The 27,223-nt window shown below is 41.9% G+C and overlaps 1 protein-coding gene across 1 annotated transcript in view; it reads left to right on the plus strand.

Annotated features, from left to right (window-relative positions):
* Positions 1–27,223, plus strand: part of LOC139658921 (transcription initiation factor TFIID subunit 4-like) — a 104,719-nt gene that overhangs the window by 66,075 nt on the left and 11,421 nt on the right. Inside the window, exon 14 of the mRNA XM_071537104.1 lies at positions 7,285–7,407. Coding sequence (XP_071393205.1) covers positions 7,285–7,407 — 123 coding nt within the window. The remainder of the gene's footprint in view (positions 1–7,284; positions 7,408–27,223) is intronic.

The following is a 27,223-nucleotide window of genomic DNA, read 5'->3' on the forward strand; positions in this document are numbered from 1 at the left end:
AAACTCTATTCCTTGGAAAAAATGTATTCAGCAAATGTTATTATTTAGAAAAATAATACTAGCTTTGTAGGTAGGGCTTTGGGTGTTTCAGGCACATCCAATTTAGCCGCATATTTCACACACGTTCTCTGTGCACGGTTTAATTCCTGCAAATAAGTTGCAAATGAAGAGGAACCGTAGGGTCATGATAGTGACACTCACATAATGACCTTAGCTGCAGGGAGGGCTGAGGGCGCTGAATAATTGGTCCTTGGCCCTGGAAACACTTCTGACATACTGAGCTTCAGAGGAAATGGAACACACTGAGCCAAGACTATAAGCTCATGCGTGTATTTTGAATTCATCTCCATAGGTAACAGAATATAATTGCAAACAGATTTACTGGAATACTTAAGAAGATTATGTCTGTTGAAAAAGATATTGAAACATGGGAATTTCAAAGCATTTGTTTTTGTCTTTCTAATACAGTGTTTTCAACCTTGACTGGTTTATTATCTATTATTTCAGAAGATTGGTGTTGAATTAAATTGGTCCAAACACAAGTTGCACAAAATGTAGCGTCTGATAACTACTCATATTTATGCATATGTAATATACCATATGGTGTAGAATACGTAATATATACATAATCAGAGTAACTGTCAATCGGCATGTTTACTGGATGTACAGGAATTGGTCTTTCTGACATTGTCTCAGACTTACTGTCAAGTATTGTTGTAGTATTGTATATATAGAGTAGTCTAAACATATCACTCTACTGTATATATTCAATGTTGAGTACCTACATATTTAGATCCAATGTTCAATATTCTATCTTGGAAGAACTCTGTTGTATGTAATTATGGAATTCTCTTAATGAACTCTTTCATGGCTCTATCCAGGCCGAACACCACGACTCGCCCACATCAGCAGGTCAGGGCTGAATGTGGTCCATTCTGCTGAGGGCAGATGGAGAAGGGAGAACTGATTGGTTACTGCAAATGGCCTCCACCTCCCTTCTCCTCCCAGCTAGCTAACTGCCAGGCACTTCCCATGAGGGAAGGCCTCGAGATGCGGCTCGCAGATGTTCACGTAATGTCGGCCATGTGGGTGTCAGGTGGATGAAATCCATGGATTACAGAAATGCATCAGTAGGATGCCAACACACACTCACATTGTAAGTGGTAGGAAACCCACACACTATTGAAAATTAAGTATGTGTGGTTGCTTATGCAAGATACTAGCCCAATTTTTTTGCAAGTGCAGAAAGTGCAAGGTGCAGAGCAGCAAATGTTAGTCACTACATGCTGACCGAAACATTTACTGTCCTGCACCTTGCAATACTTTGGAATAAAATGGACTTATATGTCACATAAGAAACCTCCCCTCCTTAGTTTTTGATTGTCTGTGGATTACTACACATGCATCATTTGAAACCTATGCGCCCAGAAAGCCTGAGTTCAGACATCAAATTAGATACAGTTTCTTTCTAGTCAACATCCACACTCAATTACTCCCTTTTCTTTATTACCTATAGTCTATATGTTGGCCCTGCATAGCTTAGTGGGTAGAGCATGGCACTAACATTGCCAGGGTTAGGGGTTTGATTTCCGCTGGAGCCACACATGCTTAAAATATATGCTCTCTACCAAGGCTCTTTGGAAAAAAAAGCATCCACCAAAAATGGCATATGCTATGTCTATATGCTGAGTAGCTCCCTGCTGTGTCCTGCTGGACCGGGGCTGGCTAGAGGAAAGGTTTGGAGAGAGAGAGACCAACTCAAACCCCCTGGTCTGCCTTTATACTGTGGTCTTTGCAAGGCAGAGAGCCCCCCAGCTTCCTCCACAGCCCCATAGCTGCTTGTGACGTCAAGCAGAGCGTGTTCTGCTCCACCAAGGACATCTGTCTGTAAGCGTCTGGGGGACCGCGAGCAGCCCCTCAGGCCAGGAGGAGGGAAGGAGGGAGGGAGGGAGGGAGGAGGGTGGGTGGAGAGAAGCCTTTGTTAAAAAGAGCAGAGATAGAGAACGGCAGGTCGGCCATCATGGCTTCTGCAACTCATCCTCCTCTTCACTCTGAGTTGAACAGACTGCTGTAAGGTCCTTGCTGCATTTCGGACATTTTTGCATCATGAGGGAACATACTGTTCTTTCGTCTGTGTTGAGAAAAAGCCCTGTGTTTTTTTTATGTGTCTTGACACATGAAGGGCATTTTCACTGATGTATATAGAGTACAATGCTTGAAGTTAGACTGTTGTAAATAATTCAAGAATAGGGAAACAGTTGACTAAATAACCAATAGTGAGGCATCCAAATGGATCAGACTATTTTCAATTGCACACATGCTCTTGTTAGTTTAGTATTTAGCTGACACTCTCAGCCAGAGCAACTTAAAATGAGCAAGCAGGTAGAGATTGAGTGTCTTGCTCAAGGACACTTGGACAAGACATGTGGGGGTTATTTTACTGTTGTAGGGATCAAACCTGTGGTCTCTCTGTAATGGGATAGTCTCTCTAACTGCCAACCCACCTTGTCACCCTGTCTTTTTGTGCTTATCTCTGCTCTTTGATGATTTGAATGATTTAATGAGATCACATTGCTGTGTGTCCACACTTGGCCAGAAAATGGCTGTTATGTGTCTCCCGTGGCTGTATTTATTTTTGTGTGTCTGCATTACTTTTTCCCACTCTCCCTTTCCATCACTTTACATTGCATGTTTGTACATTGTGGCTTTATTGCATCCAGACTACCTACTGTAGAATTTAGATCTCAATGCGAGCCTCGTGTGTAACACCTTTTGCCATGCCCAGTGCTGAGGGGAATTATGGCTTGCACTGTTTACGCGGCGCACAGTCCTGCATAAGGGAAATCCTGTGTGCGCTCGTACACCAGGCAGTACGGTAGGAGTCAAACAAGCATCAACCGACTGGAGGCTGGTGCGCTGTATATCCACATACCAGGAAGTAGCTTGGTGATTTCTAACTTTAGTGGCTAAATCAACGCATTAATTATATATTTTAAAAAGTCAGCGTAGTTTTACTCATTCCAATCATGCAAACCCCCTGAGCACCTAAAAAGTGTGAACACACATTTTGTCATGTTTCCTGTAATGTTCCTGTAATGTTCCCATAATCCTATTCAATCATTCTAAAAAAATTGTTATTTTGCTGCTAGCGTACAAGAGCAGGCGGGAAAATATATTTAATAAATAATGTAATATTTCCTGCTACTTTTAGGTTATTAGTTTCAGTTTCAAGCTTTTTTTTCACGCCATGGTATCAATTCAGAATCAAAACTGATTCCTAATTCTTGAGCAGTGCTGAAATCAACATTTTGGTTTCATGACAGCACGAGCCTGTTATATTTGCAGCTGTTAGTTTTATCTATATAATTGTTACAGTAAATGTAAATGTATACATTTATTTGTAAACGTGCATATTTCCCAAGGTAAATCATGTAAATGTGCACATTTCCCAGTTAATGTGAGTGGAAAATTCTAGTCACAGTAAAGTGAGACTCTCACAGTCCTGTCACTATATTTTGTTGTGCGTATGGATTGGCGTCAGTAGTATTCACACTACAACATGAGAAAATTGGCGAAGACAAACCCTGCCTCAGTGTTTGGTTAGTTTTCATTCATGCCCTCCTGGTTGACCCGCATGATGGAGTGAGGATGCAGCACATCTGATGCCAATGATGTTTTTGCCAAACTGGTATGCATTGGCATGTGTGCCTCTTTACTTTTGGTAGACAGATAAGATGCTTCTGTGTTTTTAGCCTATGTATTCAATGTAGATGTGTTTTGGCCAAGAAATTGATCCCTGATTGATTTCATATTTTAATCCAATGGTTAGTGGATGCACTAGCCTACACAGCTCATTTCCACCCATGTGTAAAACGATGTGGATGCGCAAAACATGCCTCTCAATTCATTTTTTTAAATGTGATTTTAAAGAATCTAGCATAACATAACTCCATGAGGCCAATAACCTGTTAATAATGTACATTTACCAACTCTGTGGTAAATGTACCCATTTACCAGTGAATGGGTACATTTCACATTTCCCCACCTTAACGTAACATAATCTTCTGGCTGTGTTCTGTTTAGCTGTTTAAAATGCTGCGTTTGTATCAACACTAGAAACTCTTTCCAACACACTAGATGTAGCCATTCATTGATCAGAGATTCTATTGGGGCTCTTGGAAATGTTCTACCTCTGCTGACCTTTGCTAATAATTTGACTTTACAAGTCCCAATTCCCTGCTTCAAAAGGGCATACAGGCAGACTGGAAGCACTGGTATTTAAGCGACTTGGGAACACCAGATATTTATGCGCTGACATTGATCGGACCTGGCAAATGTATGGATGTTACCAGCTGGTTATTTTTCTGGTCTGGGATGAATCTCCAGACTTCAGTGACCTTTGCAATTTTTGGTGATGCTTTTACCTATGGTTCAGCCTTGTCGACAGGCTGGTCAGGAGGATAGAGACACGTCTCTTTATTATAAGTTCACAGATTTGATCCCCTAATGTGTTTCCTTGAGAAGGAGCCTGAACCTGCTTCAGGGATGCTGCCTCTGTACTCTGACCCCTCTGGTGTAATTCATACATTTATGTGTGTCTCAGATGGATGTGCAAAGAGACCCATTATCTAGTAGTTTGTGTAATATGGTGATTGAAATGCTCTAAAATTCCTAGGAAAAAAAAATCAATTTAAGCCTGGCCCATCTCTGGGCTGCACTGGTTGGCAGTCATCAAAGGAAGGTAGACTTAGCAGACTGGCACCAGATTGAAATCAGAAATCGGTCTCCCAGCATCACGGCGGCCTCTTCAGTGACGGGAAACGCAGACTGGAGGGTTGCAGATGGTAAAATGAAGTCTGCATTTATCATACAGTCATAAATCTGAAAATGCAGGCAGTTGCTGCGGGCGCTGGGAGCCCATGCCTGGTGCCAACTGCCAGGCAGAGATGCCGGCATCCTGGTGCCATCAGTGAGATAGCGGACCTATCTCTCTCTCCCTCCCTCTCTCTCTATTTGCCTCTATCTCTGTCTCTATCCCTCCCTCTCTCTTTCTGTTTGCCTCTCTCTCTCTCTCTCTCTCTCTCTCTCTCTCTCTCCCCCCCCCCCCCCCCCCTCTCTCTCTCTCTATCGCTGTCTCCCAGCTCACTTTGCAGCGGGATTCTTTAAGGTCAGGCCTGCAGAGCTTTGTGTGTTGGTTTGTGGCAAAACCTAACAAGGTTAGCATTGATAACATTAATGTTACATTTGCTATGTGGACCAGGGCAATGATCACCTCTTCCTGCTAGCTACATCCAGCTACAGTCCCCGATCTCTGACCCCATCTTCCCCTCTGTCTCTATTTGCATAGTGCTTAGCACCTTAACTTCCTTTCTCAACACTCCCTGAAATCACTTCATGAACCTCTTCCATATCATTGCTATGAATTAGCATTTGTTTGAACTGTCTCCCTCTTCAGGACCACAGCACATATCCCATTTTAAAACAAGGCTGGGTAAATGTGGCTTAGATGTCCAGCTGGTTGTTACTGCTATTATTTCCCCTAGTTTGTGTTGTCAGTGTGTTTGAATCTTTCAACGGTTTTGCCGTGCTAAATGTGAAGTGGCAACACCCTAAAGGGCATGCTTCGCCAGCGGGGTTTTTGGAAAAAATCAGAGGCAACTGCATGCACATTTTAGATCAGACTTTGTACACCAAAGCAACCTTTTATAGAGCGCCATCTGAAAGCAACATGAAATTTTCCCCCGATCAGACGACACACATGCCTCACACAAACACAAGCGCCCAGCGAACACATGCTGAGAGATAACATAAAAGAACATGAAAGACATGAAAGCGCACATTGATTGTCCCTTTTCGCTTCGACCCGGGCCTCTCTCCCCCAGCAGGCAGGCAGGCAGGCAAGCTGGTGGGTAGGCATTCCCTATGCTGTGGTCGAGATTGATAGGCACGTGTGTGTGTGTGTGTGTGTGTGGATGTGTGTGTGGATGTTTGTGTGTGCATATGTGTGTATGCGTCTATATGTGTGTGTATGTGTGCGTGTGTGCATGTTGGAGGGAGTGCTGACACCCTCTGTGCCATGTCCCCAGGCCCTCACACGTCCACCCAATAGAAAGGGCAGCTCCCAGCGACGCTGGGTTCCCCCTCAGCCCCGCGGCCAGACATGACATTACCTTGGGCAGCGCCTCACCACCACTTCCCCCTTACACATCACAAACTGCAAAAATCACAACGGGACCATGTGACCAGGCACTAACCCCCCCACTCTGTCAAGAGCTCGGCTAATGGCTGACAACAGGCTTCCATTTTGTTCTGCTCAGGGAGGCTCATACACTGCAGGGATGGACAGATAGAAAGATGGAGAGAAATATCTTTTTCCTCTCCTGTATTCTACTTCCTGCTCTAATGGCACCTGATCATGCTCCTGTCTTGTTTTAAAAAAAAAGCTCTATCTTTTCTCACTGGGTCTTGCAGGGCTCTAATGTGCAACAATTTTGGTTGCAATTGTGCCAAAAATTGAAATTGTGCAACCTGAAAATTTGGGTGCACTGGCGCGGCTACGAATAACTGTCTGCGACAGTAACTCACTCCTCTCCTGTTGTCTGTTCTGATCTAGCCAATTGAACACCAACTTGATTTTATTTACCTCAAAGCTTTTTAAGTCAAGTCTAAAGTCAATATCCCCTTCTGGTGGCTTACTCTGACAACAAACAGTGTTTTCCATAAGAGCCAGCTGTCAGCCAGATGATAACTGTTTCCTATGCAGCCAGTCTGAAAGTGAAACTTATGTTTCTATTGTCCAAACTGAGCACGTGTTTGCAATGGTGTGCGCTACAGTAACTTTGGGTTGTTTGCGTTACCATGGTTCTGTGATTCAATCTTTGGCCAGCAAGAGTACATGTGGTTTCTGAGAAGCAGGATTCTTAACCTCTATGGGCATCTCTTTTTTATATCTCTTTTGACTACTACTTGAGTGTTTCACCGATTTAGAATTAATAAATCAATATGTCCATTTTTAAGTGCTGTTTTCTTGGTATAATTACCATACTCATATTACTCATATTACTCATAGTTTGTCCAACAGTTAGTTCATGCCACTAGATATAGGGCATATTACACAATTGTATTATTGGCATATTACATTAAAGCCCTGTGAACCACAAGGTTGTAAAATATCAGAATGAGAATCACTTTATTTTCAAAGTACATACAATTTACAAAAAGGACCTCACATACAGTGCAAAGGATGAGGTTGTTTGCTAATCTGTTGCGTTCTCTCTTGATTAGATGCAACAGCAAGAACTGGCCCAGATGAGGCAGCGAGACGCCAACCTTACGGCGCTAGCCGCCATCGGACCCCGAAAGAAACGCAAGATGGATTCACCGGGAGCCACGCCATCAGGGACCGAGGTAAGAACTAGCCTCAGTTGAAAAGATAGCAGATGTATTATTGAATTTTTTTTCCCCATCTCCAGTTCCTCGTAATGACTTCCTGTCTGTCCTTGACAACATTAGTTCTATCAGTTACTTTGGAAATCTTTGAAATTAAAAATTGACAAAACATTTTCCCAATACCTCTAAAGCATGCTACAGAGAGGTAGCATCTATATAATTTATCTGTCATTGTGACGCTGTATGCAGAGTATTCACTTGCAGGTTCTGTACAGTTCTACTGTCCAATTACTGATGAGTTTATTTGACTGTGATCTCTGCTCTCTGGCTCCTTTGTTGACTATGCTATATGCCAACAAACCTAATGACAACCTACATATTGAACCTTCTACAAAATATATTCCCAGATGAATTTTTTTTTCACAAATATTTACTGTGGTCTGGTAGTTTTCATGGTCAAGACAAACTTGATTGTGGGTATGGGTCCTTCTCCCAAGTTGAAAGATGGAGCGTCATCGGTATCAGGACAGTATGCAAAAAAGTCACTGAATATCTGCAAGACACTGAAATGGGAAATGGACGATGCGTAACTGCAGGTAATGCAGTGTTTTCCACAAACAGCTGGCGGGCAGATAGCCATTATTCCTTTCCAGCCAGCTACCTTTTACCAGAAATTTTTGTTTTTAATGAAGGGTATTCTCGTGAAACTCACTGATGTTAAGAGACTTGCAATTGTATATCAGACAGATCTATTTCCAGTTGGTTTTAGTGCTGTGCCAGTGCAGAAGGTAGGAGCTCTGCTGCTGTTGTATCTCTTCCAAGCTGACAGAGCTTCTCATTATGAAAACAAAAGTGAAACTTAAAATCTTACAGAATGCTTGAAACTTCACACAGTCTTCACTCTTCACTCACGTGTTTGTAACGTTTGTGGTTGACAGAAACTTGACATGTTGTAGTTGTGAGATGTGTAATACTGGCCAATACTCTGTGAGGTGAACATGAGTAGAATGATGAACTTTCCTCCTAGGACAAATAATCTGTAACCTGTGACAGGCAGTGGTAGATTGAAATTAAATCCCAGTTAAGGTGTGATGTCTGCCTAACACACAGAAAATCTACTTTTTGTTTTGTTGTTATATGTTCAAGTACAGTGGTAAATTAGCATCGTTTAGGTTTGTTTACTGCCTGTTGTATTTATCTACCTAGTACCTATTGCTGTTAATTCTTATATACCAATGCTCAATATCATAACTCATGAATTGGAAAGTAAACCATACAATTTTTAAGGTAAACACAGTCAATACTCAATTACTGTATATTTTGAATGGAATCAGGGTGTTGGAATGCGAGAAGAGCCTGACCCTGACCCCCCTAGCTGGTTTCCTCTTTGGCTGGCTATCCAATAGACTTGTGGAAAACACTGGCAATGGATGTTATTATTTGTGGTTTGACAAAAAAAAAGGGCTTTGGGAAATCACATGGAAATCACACTATTATCAAAATTTAGAGTAGGATGCTCAAATGGATACTCGTGTCTAGCTGGTCCAATAAGAACTCTGTTTTGTCAGCATTGAGGAGCAGGAAGTTTACTGACATCCATCATTTGACTTTGGATAATTGTACCTCTATAAATTTAGGAATTGGGAGCAGTCATTCGGTGTAACAGGTATGTAAGAGTTGAGTGTTGTCAGCGAAGCAATGAAAATTAGTGCCAAATTTATGGTTGATTTCATAGAGTGGTAGTATGTAAATAGAGAATAGCAATGGGTCCAAAACTGAGCCACCAATGCTCACATTGCAATACTCTGAAGTCATATTGTTGTGGAAGAAGCAATGCATTCTTTCTAAATATGAATAGAAAAAGGAGCAAGAATATATGGCAGTTTTCACAACAGTGGTAGCACTGATAAAACAACTGCTTTAGGTATCATGGACAGGTCAGTTTGACTTGAAATTGAATGAGGTAATGGTCAGATAAGACTGGTATGTAGGAAGAGACTACTAAATCAAAGACAGCAGTGCCATGGGTCGCTAGATCTGAGATTAAATCAGAGAATTCATTTAAAAAATGAGAGTAGGGGCGTCGGGGGCCAGTTGCATAAAGATAGTATAAGACTAGTCTAAGCCTTAGACTGGTCTTAGATTCTCAGGTTGGACTAGGCTAATTAAGAATGTCTGTTATGTAAATATTCCGACTGACTTATTTTGAGGTAGGAAAATTAGCCACCTTCGCCCCTGGCTAATCTTGAGTTAAGGATTTTGTTGTTATGGCAGTCGGCCTAAGTCAGAGTGGGAAGTTTAAACACTGAAGTTATTTAATAAAAGATGGTAAATCTTTGGTTTTTGGAAAGAACCTGAAGAAGAGAGAGAGTCTTTAGAGACAGAAACAACTCATTAGAGATCTACAACAACCAAGAAGTAGTAGGAACAGGTAAATATAAGTGTTTATTGCAAGTTTGACTAAAGGTCACATTTAAGTCTAAGACTAGGTCTATCTTTATGCAACTGGCCCCCGGTGTCTCAGTGGTCTAAGACACTTACCATGTAAACACAATGGTCCTGGGTTTGAATCCGGCCCAGGACCTTTGTCATATGCCATCCCCCTCTCTCCCCCAATCTTTCCTGTCTCTCTACTTCACTCTATCCAATAAAATGCCGAAAAAGTAATCTAAAAAAAAAGAAAAAATGAGAGTAGGCCCCCAGGGTGGTAAAGTATGGTAAAATAAAATGACAATGAGAAAATATTTGCATGATGAGAGTTATTTGCAGTTGTGAAAGGATGCAAAACAAGGATAAATAAATAAAACATAATTGGTTAGTTGCTGTCAATAGCCGTCTCCAGATGGCATTAGTATTACCAGGGGAGGTCTGGTGATTCGTAATTTTTACCTCTGGACCACAGGAATTTTATTTTTCGGGAACGAAAAACGGGATTTTCTCTGGCTATTCCGGTAAAAATTCCATCTGAAATCACCTACTGTATTTTGATTTAACTCTGATGTCCTGGGGTAATTTTAATTTAGTCTAGATTGAGATCTGGTGTTTCATGCAATCACCAACTTGTGCACCTGGCATCTTGATTACAGGGGCCATATAACCAGTAGAGCAGCATTGGTAGAGCAGCATCACTCTTTACATTAGATTAGATGATCCCTGTGGGAACATTAGATCTTTGCAGCAGCAAAACTAATGGGATTCAGCAGGGGAAAAAGACAAATTGTATGTAAGCACACAAAGAACACAGTTGCTATGTCTGGCGTTATAAAGATATGGAGCCACTTGAAGAGAGTTTTGCTGCACTGGGTGACGTTGTTTAGCACATTTGCATGGGCCAGTCCATGGATTACCACAGTCCCCCAGTAAATTATTTTACCGCCCAGATTACTGACTGAAATTACCAATGTGCATGGGCAAATTCAAATTACCGATCTCACCTGCTAATGCTAATGCTGTCCATCATTTGGCCCCATATCCAGGTATGGCCATAGATCACTAATTCATTGAGAATTAAATTTCAGTATGGTATCCTTATTTCCATAGAATTTTGCTGGTTGTGTGTGTGTGTGTGTGTTTTGCTCTGAGGTTGTTTAGTGAGAGGGCTGTAAGCAGCAGTGGTGGGTTGGGGACACAGTGTGCAGCCCTCTGAACCATTGTTCTCATGCTTATTCATCTACAAAGTGGATGAAGATGAACAAATCTGAAATCTCCGATTAGAGTCATGAGCCAATACCTTTCTGAAGGCGCCAGGGAGCGAGTTTGTTTTGTGGGCAGGGTGCTTTGTTGGTGTCCCTTCCCCCAGGGGCTTTGGTTTCCAGAGCCATTGTGTGCTTAATACCACACATCCTCTGCATGGTTAACCTGTTATGCATTATCCAAGTTTAGGAATTTATCTAATAACCCACACTCCAAAACCTCAGTTTGCTAACATGAGGAATATGGTGGGAAATATCTGTGCATGAACCAATATGCACACTGACAGGGAGCATGGAGCATGGTGACTTACTCCCATGTGACTGGCCTAGTCTGTTCTTAATTAAGCTGAATTATGGTATTATAAAAGAACCGCCTCCTGTTTGAGGTTCTGACTACTTGAGTATCTTATTTCTCTAGCACAGGGTCATACATGAAGTCATGCACAGTTGCTGTAACCAGTCACATTTTCCTTTAGGCAGGGGAAAAATCTTGAATGATTTAAATTCCACACATTCATCTGTAAATATGATGAATCTAAAAAAAGCCTGAATTTTGAATGTCAATTGGTCATTTTAATAACCTGCTTATTGGGTTGCATCTTCACATCCTTCGCTTAGCAGCAATCTGCTGCAGAGGAGCATAGTAATGCACCCAGTAAAAAAGCATAAATAACAAAATAAAAGCATTACTTCTGGTCCTTGAGTGCAGTGCCAACCTCTTTCAGAATGTTTTACCCTGATGGGTATTAGCCCCCGACCCTCTGCTGCAGTAAAAAAAAAAAAAAAAAAAACGGCTCCCAAACTGCTTTCCCAAATGCAGTTACACAACATAAACATGAATATACATTATTCCAGAGTTGTTGTTTTTTTTCATCTTCTTCTTATTCTTCTTCTTCTTTTTCTTTTTTTTAATGTCCTGTTCACATTTAATTAGAGGGGCATAATGAAGTGAAGTCACAGCGCGCCCCTCCTCTAGAGTGATTGCGGAGGGGGCGGAGGAGGAATCTTAACTTATTTTCACTTCGTTTTCACCTCCTCACATTTCTTCATTTCACATGGGCTGGAAGCGCCGGCGGCGTTCTCTTTCCCTTCTCCAGAGCAAAGTGAATGTGACTTTTCTAAGGGGGTCACAGGATGCCTGGAGGCCTGTGGGTGTTACTGGACTGTTGCCTGCTCTTAGCTTCACTGAGGGGCTTGTCATAGATTTCATCTCCACAGAAATGAGCCGGGGGGCCCTGGCCAGGAGCACAGGCAGCCAACGTTATGAAGGGCCCACGCTGATTATTTCCCTCTGACATCGCATCCTGAGCTTTCCGCATTAATACCAGACAAAGGCAGCCCTTCAGTGCTGCGCCAGAGCTCAAATTAGGAGCCAGATAATGGCCTTGTTGAGATCCTGCTCTGTTAGCCGAGCAGCAGAGCTCCTGTTGAAATCCTCCCCTCCGATATTCCCTCCTTCCTGTACCTCCCCTTCCTCTTCAGACCACCTTTCCACCATGTTCGGACCGTGACGGAATTCAGGTGACACAATTTTGTTACAGCCCCCCCCAACAACCACCGCCTTTAATTTGATGGTGGCTTGGCCGAGCTTGGGCCTGCGCCTGGACGTGGATCGCCACAGGCTGTGAAACTGATAGCCAGTCAAGACTGGAGTGTCTGTCTCCAGCCTGATCTGGTCTGCAGGAGGGAACAAAGGGGGCCTTACAGGGCTCCGCAGGGCGGATTAGTTCCAAGGAGCCAATGGCTGGAGCTGCTGGCTGGCTTGCTGGAGGAGGGCCTGCTGTGGCCCCAGTGGTGGGTCACAGCGCAGGCAGGGGCCGCACAGGCACATACTGCTAACCCCCCTTCCAACCCACTCTCCACCCCCCATTCCACAGCCCCCAAACATAGCCCTGCAATCAGCACACATGGGCTTTTGAAGTGCAGTACAAAAGCCAAGGGCTGGGCTTCCTTGAGAAGGACGGTGGGGGGATGAAGTGCGATGAGGAAGGGCAGCTGAAGGTGGAGGGGAATGTGACCAAGACCCAAATGACCTCTGCCCTCCAGATTACAGCTTGTACATTGTCTGGAAGCAGGTGCAAGGATTTGGTCGCTAATGCTGTAATGCTCAATTTAACAGTAACAAGTTCTGGAGAAATTCTGGTCAGAAAATGTGGGTTAACGAGACCTTGTTCAGCCAAAGACAACATATTGATTGGCTCTGAGTTTGAAACAGCATTCTCGTACAGGCCCCCGGAAATAGCAACTGTTTTCTGTCTGGGTAAGTTTCCTTAGCTAAAATGCTACCTTATATTTGTATTTTTACAAATAAAGGCTTTAATCCTCTCCATCTCACTTGCACTTCAATTATATTTTATTACTAGACAATTTGGTACACACACTGCTCTTGGAAACCTATTGCTTAATGTGATGGGTGCTATTTCTTCTGAGGCCTTGGTGAAATCTGGCCATACATTAGCCGTTTTACCTTGCAAAAGATTATACTTGCTTTTTTTTTTTTTGCAGCGTACGCTTTGCTGCAAACACAACAAACATCTAAATGTTTGATGGTGTATTTACTGGCAATTGAGCCATTTGTCACCTATTGTTGTTGTGCCTTGCCAGTTTTTTTTTTTGCTAGCTAGCTAACTGTAGCTACTTCCTTGTTGTTCCTATAACAGTAAACAAGTGAGCACCAGTGCCATGCTCTGCCCTAGCAAAATCTGACTTGAATGATACGTCCATAATTTTTTTCAAAATGGAGGTGTGGCTACAGGAGATTTATTGTGGAGTGATATAGCAAATCTCTAACTATGTTGTTTGTGTTAGGCAACAAAAATGCCTATACCTCTCTGGGAAATGTTGACAAAATTTTTAGACATTCTTCACTACTGGAGGCTCATTTCTCTTTGTACTTCATACTTTTGATGTATTTTGCACTCTTACCAACTACGCCAATGCTACAAGCTACAATGCCAAAGCTACACTGGAACAATACATCACATGGTTAATGCATACTATATACCATGTTCAATCACGCGTGGGTTCAAATCCCAGCTCATGGCAGGCAATTTTCTTCAGTTCTGCGCTTAACTGCAGTATGGTTACCATTTGTATACTGTATGTTGTATGTTATTGAATTGGGGGGGCAGTCAGTAGGCTAACCCCGGCCTGAGTGAGCAAGTCACACGGTCAAATGCAGCTTTATTCACAATGATCATATTATCACACCCTCTATACTCTGTCCTGTCACGTATTTAACATTATCTGAACACTTTACTGTTTCATTTCCCCTCATTGATTTTTGTGTGTTATGATCCCCTCCCTTTTCAAGTGGTGCATCTATTTTAAGGGCAAATCGCATGGTTTCTGTGTTGCTAGGTTGAGAGAGACAGATAGAAACTCTTCAGGACATTTAAGGTTAGCGTTAAAGGTTCTGCGATGTAAAATGTGCCTCGGCGCACAGTGATGGAGCGTCCTGCAGTGTTAAACATGCTCAGAGCTCTGAAACATCCTTGACACATTTACGAGCTCAGAGTTATCATCCAGGCACTTAGGCCATTTATCACATCAAAGGAAGAGCCTTGTTTGTTGACGTAAAAGCAACAATAGCAGCTAAATTGCCCCGGTTTGTACAGCCACACTGCCTTTCTCCTATCTGTCTCGACCAGGCGCAATGGTAGGGAAAAAGGTAGGCGAGCGATTTAATAGTGAGCACAGTCTATTTTTCCATTTGAATTCATTTCACCTTCTTACTTTGAGGCTGTAGATCAGAAAGAAGGAGTGAGGCAATAGAGTGAGAGGCATGGGGAGAGAGGGGGAAAAGCACAAGGAAAACTGATGCCCTTTCCTCCAGCTAAATTAACAGGAATCACGTGGAAAACAATCTGAGGCTCCAATGAAAGGGGGGGGGAACCATTAAAATTAGCCCCAAGCTATGGACTGCACCCAATATCACTAAAGCTGCACTCACTACAGATGTGGAGGCTGGCTTACAGGCAAACTATGCTCTGTTCTATAGCTACAATTAAAATCAACCTCGCTGCCAAAAAAATAGGAGGGGGGAAGAGGGGGTAGAAAGGCAGACATGGAACATCAAAGACAGATTGAAATGTGTAGTCAGTAATAAGAGTGGTCTCCAAGCCCCGAGGTTCTCCACGGTCCCCTTGTTAATGAGAAATTTTGACCTCTGGTTTGTAAGTTAAACTTGTAATCTCGGTTAATGAAGTAAATCAATCCCAACTCGGGAGTGTTCAGTGTCTCTCCCTTTGCCTTCTCCCCGCCAACCTCCCCTCTGTCCTCCTCTGGTGTGCTTTTCTTCTTCTCCTACTCCTCCTCCTCCTGCGTCCCTCGTACTGCGCTGCCTGGGAGTAAAACGGCCAGGTCTTCAACCAGACAAACAGGAAACTCTCAGAGCACAAGGGTTCCGGAGCCGGAGGGGGGCGCAGGGACTCGGAGGACTAGGACCGACCAGGCTGTTTGGTTAAGGAGACGGGCCAACTGCGTGCTAGTAGAGGGGACAGTATGGTACAAACCACTTGCTCCTCCTCCTCCTCCCCCTCTCTCTCTCCTCTCCTTCCTCCTTTCTCCCCTCACTGCCCAGAACATGAGTCCATTGGGAATACTATTTGGTTAAAAAGGCAGGCCTGCTCCCTGGTAGTAGAGGGGGCGGTATTGTGCAAACTACTCACTCCCCGTCCTCCCACCACACCCTCCCTCCCTCCTCCTCCTCCTCCTCCTCTCTCCTCTCTCCTCTCTCCTCTCTCCTCTCTCCTCTCTCCTTCCACCTTTCCTTGTCCAGACCCGTTCAGTGGGCATTTTCGCAGTGGCAAAGGCCACCGACTCACCCTTCTGTTTAGCTATCTTTAACATGCTGCTCTGGGGAGCTCCACTTTTGCTCTTAACCATATGGAGGCTTCTGTTTGATCTGGTGGGTGAATCGGCATTGACCCCTGATTAGCTGTTTTTTGTTTTTGGGGGGGGTTTTTTTGTCTCACAACTAAAGTAATGCGGGTTAGGATCTGAATTGGAGCCCAATGACTTATACATGACTTATATCAGGCTGTAATGAAGCATGAGGATTCCTGTGTGGGTTCTCCCTCTCTACATACTACATAAATATGATTAAAGAGGGCACCGAGAGGCTGCTATTGGTTGCGTAATGTCAAGAAGATTGTAATATTAGTTTGACTTTATGTCTCAAGGCAATTTTGTATTTCCAGCGAGGACACAAAGGAGACAGAGTCGAGTCTTCCGAATGGTTACAGGGGCTCCTTGGCCCAATGCCATCCGTTCTTAGAGCTGTAACACAGTGCACTTTGCCAACTTTCCCTTCCCCTGCACAGTGCAGAGCATGATGGCTGGTCCTGAGCAATGGTTATTACACCATGGACTGTGGGTTAAAACATTTAAAATGCAGCCATAACATTAGCATGAACATTAAACTGCATTTATTTTCTCTTCAATTATCAGAAATACTATATTTCTATCTACTTCTATCTACCTCTTATACATACAGATGAGTATATAGAACATCTAAGCCCATGAATAATGGAGATCTTTGGACCATTTTTGGTTGTATGAAGTACATTAAAATACCAGTCCAAGGAGTGAACAAAATATCACATTTAAAAATGCTTTGACCTGAAATACTTTGAATTGAAAGTATTATGACTTAACTGTAACAATTGTGGGTAACAAACATGGGGTTTACATGTCTTGTGAGGCCGTGAAAGTCCTTTATTTGTACATTATTATAGTACACTAAAGTGTACTGTATTTTGAGTTATAGTGGATTCAGAAAGTTCCACACAGTTTATTTTCCATTCAAGTCAAAATCTTCAAGGACATGGTGGAATAGACCCAAAATTTAGACAGATTTAGATAGATTTAGATAGATTTCAGTTTGTGTCTACAAGGGAATCTCTGAATAGCCTGTTTGTTCCACTATTTCTGTCCAGTTAACCAGTCAGATCATATGTGTGTGACTTGGACAAATGATACTCCACTGTACACAAGGCAATCGAGGCGTGAAAGGAATAAATTACTTTCCTATTCTTTTCTGACATGTTTGTATCTTGCTCTTTGCACATGAATGGAATATATATTGAACAAAGAGAGCTGAAGAGATAGCAGCCATGCATAGTCTGTTAGGTTTTGAATATATGGTAACTGTCAACACAACTCAGCATCACTGGCTTTAATCTGTGCATTCATGGAAATGGGCTGAGGAGGCCTCTAAGATCAGTAAAGGGTTAAATACTTGTGAATCATGGTGTTTGAGATAAGATGTGCAACTGCATGCTTATTGTGGACACATGCGTATTGTGGACATAACATTAACTCTGATTAATTAGATTATGGGTCATTGAATATTAACACCGGGGGCTTTGTTCTATCAAACAAGCTTTCCAAGAGAAGTCAAGAAGCATTTTGTCCTTTCATGGTAAACACCAAAAACATGCTGGGTCAAAATAGCACATGTAAAGAAAATGTCTGCACCTCGCTGGGTGTGCGTTCTTTTCACTGAAGTTTCAAAGTAGCACATGCCCAGGATAGACAGGGCTTGAATGACCCCAAGATATTGGGTTACCTGTTGTAGCCAAAAAGGCCAACATGATGGGTTACTTGTTATACCAAAAAGACCCAGCAGAGTTGCTTTTTATCCTTTTGCTGGGTTACTGTTATCTGTGTATTTTTTATATCCAGCCTTCCCCCCTGGGTTTTCCATTTCCTGTGTAACAAATCCAATAATTTAAATTATCAAACTACACAAACAACCTCTAAAGCAATACAAATTAATTAAATGTTAAAATTGTTAACAAATGTTTTGCAATTACTTTTATCAGTATGACTTGATAGAATAGCCATAATGAGATCAACCAGCAGAGCAAACTTCACTTGATATATCAGTTTGGTAAAGAAGCAGTAAATTTATAAAATCAGAATATCAAAACTCAAACTGCAAATAAGGTCAAATTATTTAATTTAAACATACAAATTATGTTGCACAAAAAACAACTTTTTCCAATGAAAAGTTGGCAACTACAAGACAGGTGCTAGAGACATGTGATTAGAATATTTCTGATTTACTGCCATATTTCAGTATAAAATGACAATTCCTGTTATTTTCACGTGATGTTCAGATTGTTCTTTAGCCTGACCCAGTGCTGCATAGGTGCTGCATCGACCCATTTGTTTGAACATAAAGAAAATAGAACCATTAAAACAACAAGAACCATTACAATAACAACTGCAAGGCTGCTGCATTAACCTACTAAGTGAGTGTTGGCTGTATTTTTTTCATTTCAATCCTGATTATGTGGCATCAGCACCAAACACATTTATCTTTCTCTTGAGGTATTTGGTGTTGTTTAGTCATTGGTTTTGACCTGATAACCACTTTGGAAATCATTGAACTTTTATTGTTTAGCGCTTTATCGTAGTCTTATTATGTTACAACAAGGTAGTGATACAGACACAAGTAGAGAAAACAGATAAAATGAAAAACTCTCTCAGAAACTACTAGTGCATGTAGGTATAGCCTCGCTCCTTGCTGATGGCGGTAGTTATGTAAGTTCTTCTGTAGGCCGTCATTCTAAATTGAGGTAATTGGCTGGTGTAGTTTGTGATAGTGTGTGGCCGTAGGGCCCAAGCTCATCTCCTGTGGCTTCTGCATGAGGCTCATTGCTCTGGGACCCCGGCATGACTCTTATACTCCTTTACAACCTTGTCGACCTGCTCTCTCTATTTCTCTCTCTCTCTGCCTTTCTCTTTTTCTGTCTTTCTTGATCTCTTTCTCTCTTTATCTCATCGTTGTTCTCTCTCCCTCTCTCTCGCTCTCTCTGTCTCCCTCTCTCACACACTCACACATGTGCAGTCCACTCGCCACCACATAGGTCAACCAGGTTAAAGTTTCTAGTGAGTCACACTTCCCAAGGTTTCTAAGAAATAAGACCACTATAAAAAAAAACTCACTGTGATAGAGGGGAGAGGAATCCTGTGCCTTTAGGCTGGAACAATATCAGAGGCAAGACTAAACGAAAAAAAAAAAAAAAAAACTACACCAGCTCTTTTCCCATATTATCATTGAACTGTAAAAGTTTGATTATGTCTGTGAGCCAGCAACGTATGTATAGTCTTTAGCTAGTGAACCTGTGATGGTGCTCTGTCCAGACAAGCAAAGCGATCCGCATCATTAAAATAAACCTCAACCAGCCCTCAGCATGAATACAGTACCTACGTATATCTCAGCCTAAAATGGAGAGCTAGGAGCCATTTGTATTGTTAAAATAGACAATTTTCACTAAAGAGTTTTATTGTAGAAGCTTATGACAGAGGTTCGTCTTTTCAGACGGATAGCCAAATGAGAACTCTAGCCTCTTACCCTTGACCACAAGCGTATCAACCCCTCTGGGTCATGTGTAGACCTTCCAGAAACAGGTCTGGGACCATTTTGGGTCTCATCCCATAGTTTAAGAAACCTGTGCTTATGGAGAATTCTTTAAATATTTGATATGACCCGCGTCTAAGAGCACCACACCAGCGTCTGCCCTCAAAGAAGGCCTCCTCCGGCTTGTCATGTTTGTGTTTGTGCTGTAGAAGACCTGGGTTAATGTCTCAGTCATTTCTTAGGCAGTGTGAAGTTCTGGACGGCCTTGTGGTCCACACTATGGTCCGCCGCTTCCACTACAAAGCCTGGTAGGCCTTTCCACAACAGACAGCCATTAGCTTAGCCTATATGATGAAGTGTCTTTGCTTGGCCAAGCCAAAGGAATGCAAGAGATCTGTCCAAACTGAAGAAATCCATCACATTATTGCATCATGCCTTGTTATTATAAATACAGCAAAACCTTTTAAATGTAGCTGATATTCTCCTTCATAAATATATTTTCCATTTACAGTATATGTGTACATTTATAAATGTGTGCATTTGCGTTAATACTGTAAAATAATCATTTAGATAAGAAACTTCTATATATCCATATTCATGGCAAAGTAGTGATCCCCCTCGTTTCTGCCTTTAAAACTTTGCCCTGAAATAATGGTTAAATATACAGTTTTGACAACAAAGTTGAGCCCCAGGCACTTAAAAGATACCCATCTTAAAGAAATTAATTACCTCCCTTGTTAATCTTGATATAATTAAATTTCTGAAGAATGAAATTTGCTGCTATTTTTTTTTCTCCTCCGCCTCGGTGCTATGGAGACGGGGCGATAATGCCTGGCTCTCTAGCTAGCCTGCTGGCCAGGGACGTGGGGACAGCCTAACATCCTGGGCCCCGTGCTGTGCTGCAGCGCACTGTACAAACCCACTCTCCTCAGCCTACGCCTCCACCACTCACAGGGAAATGCAGAGAAAACGCCTCAGTCGCTGCTTTCCCATTCTGCGGCTGCCTGCGTTCCCCCATCCTGGAGGAGCTGGGAGCTCTGGGCCTGCAAATTCTGAGTCTTAACATGTGATAATGTTATCGAATGAATTGAGAGTTTGAGAGCGCGGGCGCTGCTAATGAAGTTGTCGACATGAAGCGTCGGAAACTTACATGGCAGGGCCCTGGAGAGCCCGGAGAGTTCTCTCTCTTATGGCTCACTTCAGAAACTCGTGTCGTTATTTATAGGACCTCCTACAACGCCGCTACAATTAATCCTGATTGGTTTGTGCAGCACAGCACTGTGACATTACCAGCGAGCAGTGAGTTTTCTTGTCGCTGTTTATTAAAGTTCGTTTTCCTTTGACTGCTTAAGTTTTTTTGTCAGCTCCATTGTCAGCTGTAAAGGTTGGAGCCTGGGGAAAGAAAGGAGAAAAAACCGGGTAAAGATCTTTCATTAGAAGCTGGCAGGGGGGCAGAAGAATGCCGAGGAGGGCAGAGGAGAGGTTGTAATATGTATGGAGTAGGCAAAATACTAGAACTAGATGGCAGAAATGCCAACATAAACAGCGGTTTGAGTTTTCCAGGATCTGATTCAGGACTTTTCATTGTGGAGGCGTACAATATACATCCTGTAAGTAGCAGATCTCGCCTCAAAACTCTAGACAGTACTAAATAATGAAGCTCCATCCTTACATTGTTCACCTCACCTCCACTGCATGTACTACAGTACTGCGTCACAGCTTATCTCTTATGTTATATCTCTTACAATTTGCATTTTTCTGTCCCGATGTGGAAATCGTACAAAAAGCGTACAAAAAGTTGTTTCTTTTTACTAATATTCTGGATCACTTTAATATGGTAGAAATTCAATTGAAGTGAACCCCTGGTATTTCAATATATTGTATAGTGGTGTATAGTATTTTCATTAAAACCTTACAAGCTGTCCTCAAATACCATCCATAAATGAACTTCGTCTTGTTTATATTCAGGCAGAGTCCACCTTACATCCTTAGTTCCTATTTGGGGTCCTGCTATCAGTTTTTCATAGAAAGCACAGTAAAATATTCAAATAACCAAAAGTTAAAGTTGTAATCTATGACATTTTTCATTTAAATAAATGTATGTTTTCCTACTCTATCGCCAACAATACAATAAGAGTGGTTCCACCTATACCCAGTTCATAGAAGCTTTTAAATTTGCTTTTCTAAACACCAGGTGTCAGGAAGCTGTTTCCTGGTGTTTCCCCTGGCAGTATAACTTCACCTCGATTTCACGCCATAACATTGTTTTAATTTTTGTGAATTGTTTTCCTATCACTGGATCTTCAAACAGTAAACATTTTTTTTTAATAAAACATTTCACAGGATTACAAAGAGTGAAAATAGTCCACCAAAATCAACCTACCTAGTCGCCCCATAATGAATGGAGATCACACTTATTGGTGATCTTATTATCTCAAATCATAAATGTCCATTGATTCTACAAGGAAGCTGTGAGGCTATTAGTCTACTTGTCATTTATTACGTGGATTTCCCCACAATAATTTCCTTTGGGGATACAAATTTTGGCACAACAACAGGAAAAGTCCCTGGCACACAGGAAGTGATGTGTGTTATATTACCGGAAGCAGCAACAGGAATTTGTCTGGAACAAGAGGAAGAACTGGGTAGTTGGCATGAGCAGTGATAGCCATGTCTGAACAGACAAAGTTCCTACAGAAACTCAAACTTCAACAGAAAATCCAAGGAAAAAAGACGTTACCAAAATTAAACAAAAACAAGGAACTCTTGGATTACCACTTTAATTTCTTCACTAGATTTAAAGATACTGGCTGTTGTTCAAGGTGATATATGTTGACACTCTATAGTTGAAGGTTAATCTTAACAGCCACAAATATCACGATATGTGAAGTCACAGTGGATGTACAAATATATAAAATTTCATCAGTTTAAAAGTTGCATTATACATCACTCTATGATCATTGGATGCTTGTGAATGCTGGTGCACATGCTGGGAAAACACGAAACACAGCTTTTGCCTTTTGCTCACCATCACCAAATTCATCAAATGTGTCAATAGATATGTTACCTGTATACCCCATCTAAACCCAGGTTACTTAGTTCATTCAGAGAGTTGGGTTGGATGTGGTTCTTACCATAGGTCTTATCAGACAAACTAAAAAGAAACGCGTATAGAATTGATTTCATTTTCTTGGATCTTGGTGCCACAAGCATGGGTAGAGGTGGCTTTTAATTTGAAGGGCCTTAGGACTCTTGTCAGAGAAAGGCTGATTAATAAGAAGGTCACCATATTGTTTGCAGATGGAGGAGCTTCAAGAAGAGTCTAAATTACTTTATGCATTGAGATGCCAGACTAGCCATTGCACCTGTCTGGCACATAGGAAACAGTGCTCTGCATGGCTTTGGATGCATTACTGTTGGATTGCTATTTACTGAAGAGAGTGTTTGATGTCTCATCAGCAGAAGGATTCAATGAGGCACCAGTGAATAAATAGTAATGGCCATACTTTGAAAGGACACACTCTGTTTTGTATTAGATGGACCTGTTTTGTATTAGACAGAGCTTATGAACTTGACTTGACTAAAGGCCTGTCACAGAATGTTAGGAGACTGAAGTTGGAGTCGAACCAACAACCCTGACAACCAGGCAGCCGCCCTAAACCAACCTGCTGACCAAATACAGGAGAAGCTGACTAATCTGCACCTCTCACCTAACAGGTTTTTGGACCTAGTGAAATGCTTGGCAGACTGAAACACATTGAAAAACACCTTGTTCATTCTGGTTTCTAGTTGAAAAGCTATTAATTGATTTTGTTAATAAGGAAATGCCAACAATTACTAATTACATTTATCTTAGTAATGTCATTACATTAATAGAATTTATAATTATTTTATCATATATGTTTGCATTTCTCTATATTTTGTTCATTATGAATTCAGTTAACCAGTCCATTTGAATGTTTGGGTAGAGGTTTGGGTAGAGGAGGTTCTAATGTAAAGTCCTGTTTCTAAATAACAGAAAACAGTAGAATAAAGTAGAAATCAGCTACATTACAAGCAAGTGTGCAAGGGTCAAAGAAGCTACAGCACCCATCCAACAGATGTAATGAATATTCCAGTGTCCCTTGAATGATCACAAACGACAGAAAAGTGCTAGTTCTAGTGGTAATTGACATTCATTTATCGTGTTTATCAAAAATATGCAACCACTGTACAAACCAGGCAATAGACGATGACTTAATTTTATGCCGAAAATGTGAATTGCAAATTTATATTTGTTTTGCTGAGCCACAGGAACTTAGTGTTTCGCTCTGTGGCAACACTGTATTGAGGTTAAATTCAGATTAACTGACTAGTAGTTTTATTGTTGACTAGTACAGCAGCCAGTGATAAATCAACTAGTCAGTTAATCATTCCCACCCTAAAGACTACTGCTGTTAACTACACCCATTATTCCGCTCTCTAAGCTTTTTACTACATGCCCCAGAAGTGCCTTTTTCTCTGTAGCCTCCCACTGGGAGAGGCCCTGCTTTGGCTTCCAATTACACTACAGCTACCCCTCTTAACCTGGACCAACCACCAGCCCCTTTACTTAATAGTGATGGTCCATGTAAATAGATAGGTCATGTCATACGGTGCTTATTCTGTCCTTCACTGTGAGGACCATTTTTTGCATTGTTTTGTTTTAACATATACATTGTTGTCATGCAATGTCCTTTGTTTTGTCTTTTATCGTAAAAAATATACAAAACATCTAAAATTAGCTTGAGAAAATGGTGCAAGAGAACAAACAAGGCGATCCATTAGTGAGGATGGGTTATTGGCTGACTTGCCTGTTCTCATGGCGGCCCATTAAAAGTGGTAATGTCTGCCTGCAGCAGTGCCCGGGGAAGAAGAAGGAGGCCATGGAAGGCATATTTCACATGCATCAGACACTGGAATTAAATAGACCAATGTTCCCTAAAAAGACTGAAGTACATCTCTTTCTGATGTGCGTCCCGGGCAAAAATTCATTGATCTTAGAATGTCCCTTGGCAATTATAAAATATTAAATCCAAGTCGCACTTTTCGGCTCAGCTTAATTTTTTTTTTCTCGCTTTTCACTGCTTTCCATTTGACCAATTTAGAAAAAAAAAAAGTTAGAAATGGATGGCCATGAAAAAGACGGCACTAATAATAAAGACTGTGCTCCGTTTCAGATACCCTTTGTTATGTTTCTGTATTGTTTTCGCAGAACATCTCAGATCATTAAACGGGGATGAAGCCCCAGCAAAGCAGAGAGTGCTTGAAACATATCTTATTAGAGCATCAGAGCTGTGTTAACCAGGAGCGTGAATGACTGGAATTGAACCACACAGGGGAGTGAGACTTGTATGACATCTTTATTTCTGAACACAAGGTCTTCTAAGCCGTTGATGCCGGTTTCGGCACTCTGGGGACGACAAATATTTGTCAGCTGCTTTCCATTAGGTCCGTGGCCCCAGTGCTTGCCTCCCTGGCCCCTTCGTGTCCCTCAGAGATTACAGAGGGGTCTACAGTTAATTGCCCAAATCATTAAATTTAACATAGATCTCAATAAATATATTCAGCCAGCTGTTTGACAAGGTACACAGTTCATTAAGTCCCCTTGCTTGTTTGTCGTTTCCCTAATTAAGATTTAGAATCGATCATTGCGTGTGTAATGTACAGTGTAGCTCGGCTTGCACAGGGAGTCTCTCCGCTCAGCTAAAAGGAATGGCATCCGCTTGCTAAAGCTTTACCATTTAGCACACTGACTGCAATGGGAATTAGACATCCTGTGCTAATTAGGAAGCCCAATTAACTGTGAAATTCAGGCGTTTTTGACAAATAATCTCAGCAGAATTCAGACATCACCGTGTACATGAATGTTATCTGTCCTGCATGGAAAGAGGAAAAAAGACTATTGGCTCTGACGCTGTTTTAGATGCCTATTTGTGTTGTTCAGAGCTAATAATGTGTTGTATGTTCCCAGTGATGTGTTGTTCATGTCAGTTAGCATGCAGTCTAACCTATTGTCTCCCAAGTTGCTTGAATGGGCCCAATATTGTGTATATATAGATATATATACGTATATACAATTTTACTTAAATCCATCCATATGATGTCTTACTGTAGATTTTGTACAATTTTAACAATACATGGGATTTAATATAACTGTTACTTGAATGTACTAAAACCTTAAATGAGTAATAGATGAGGAATTTGCCTCTGAAATATGGCAGTGTTGCCTGAGAGAAAAAGAATTGTAATAAACAGACAGATTGCTCCTATTTTGAATTGGAGTGTTACCAGGCCTGGCTGAGGTTTGGCCTGTTGTACTCAGTAGAACAACAATGCTGCGGTTGGCCATGGTTAGGCAGGGCAGCTGCCCAACATTTGACCTCTAATCGCTTTTCCTGAAACAAAGAATTGGCATCACCAGAGAACTTCAATGTTTCTGTGTCTCTGATTCCCATTTTGATTCATGATCACATGTATTTTTTAGATTGCATAAATTATGTATTTGTTGGACTAATGAACGCCCGCCACTGATAGAACTTTGGGAGAGTTGTGAATAGCCGGATTTGGCCTCTGCCGCCCGCGTCAGTGTGCTGATTACATGTCATGGCAGCTCAGAGCGATAGATGTGGTTTGGCTGAAAGGGCCTGCCTGGCCTTTTGGAGCGATTTTATATACACACACAATAAGGTACAGAGAGCCACAAGATGTAAACATACCTCCTGGGTCGGCCTGTGTCACCGTACACCACAGCTTTGTTGTGTGTGTGCGTGTGTGTATATTGGTGTATGTGTGTGTGTTTGTGCACGTGTGTGGTCCGACTCGTTGACAACTGCTAAGCTGGCCCCCACTGTCTTTATTACCTGTCCAATCTATCCTAACTGCTTTGTTTCCGCAATGCGTAGAAGCACATTAAGCCTTGCTTACGGTGGCGGTTTCTGTGCACTTGGAGCCTAATAGGAGCCCGCCATTTCACCATGGAACACAATGGCTGTGGGTGTGTGCTGAAGCTGTTTGGATACCAGGCAGCGCCGGAGGTGTGTTTGCTGGGCGCCGGTGGGCAACTCCTGCAGCTGCCCGCCTCAGGTGCAGGAAGAATCAAGCACTTCCTTTTACAAGATGTGTAATTATTATGGCAGACAAGGGTGTGGATTTAAACCGAGTCAATATGTAGATAAGCTTTATACATACACACACACATACACACGCAGCTGCCTGGGAAGCGGTGCTGTTGTATGTGGTATAATGCAGCAGGTTGCCAAAATGCTGTGCAGGTAGGAAGGAAGCCTTCTGGGCCTGTGGAGCTGTAACCTGTTGGGAGGAACGAGGCCTCCAGGAAAATGCCAGCAAAGATGCAATGAGCAGCATGTTGAGTGAGCCTCAGTAACAAAGCGAAACAAAGTGTACGCCGCTACCTCCTTTTTTCACCTCTGACCCCCCCAGCTCTCCTAATTGAGTGGGTTCATGATAAAATTTTACTTTTGGCACTGTAGAAGCAAACATACCGTATACAGCCAATAGGTTTCTATGTCTTGAAAGTTTTTTGAGTAATTATTATTGCTATTATTATTATTATTATTACTAGTAGTAGTAGTAATATAGTAGTAGTAGTAGTAGTAGTATATTTTCTTTAAGTGATCCTGTAAAGGAAACATTTATTTCTGAGTTGCCTTGAAAATATCAGGCAGCCTAGATTCTTCTCACCCTGGCAGCTTGTTGAATGAGAATCCGCGACACTGGGGGTCAGAAATGT

The sequence above is a fragment of the Centroberyx affinis genome, unplaced genomic scaffold (genome assembly GCF_046629955.1).
Source record: "Centroberyx affinis isolate AG114_WGS23_722 - 3 ecotype Tasmania unplaced genomic scaffold, CSIRO-AGI_Caff_v1 ptg002982l_1, whole genome shotgun sequence".
Lineage (NCBI taxonomy): Eukaryota > Metazoa > Chordata > Actinopteri > Beryciformes > Berycidae > Centroberyx > Centroberyx affinis.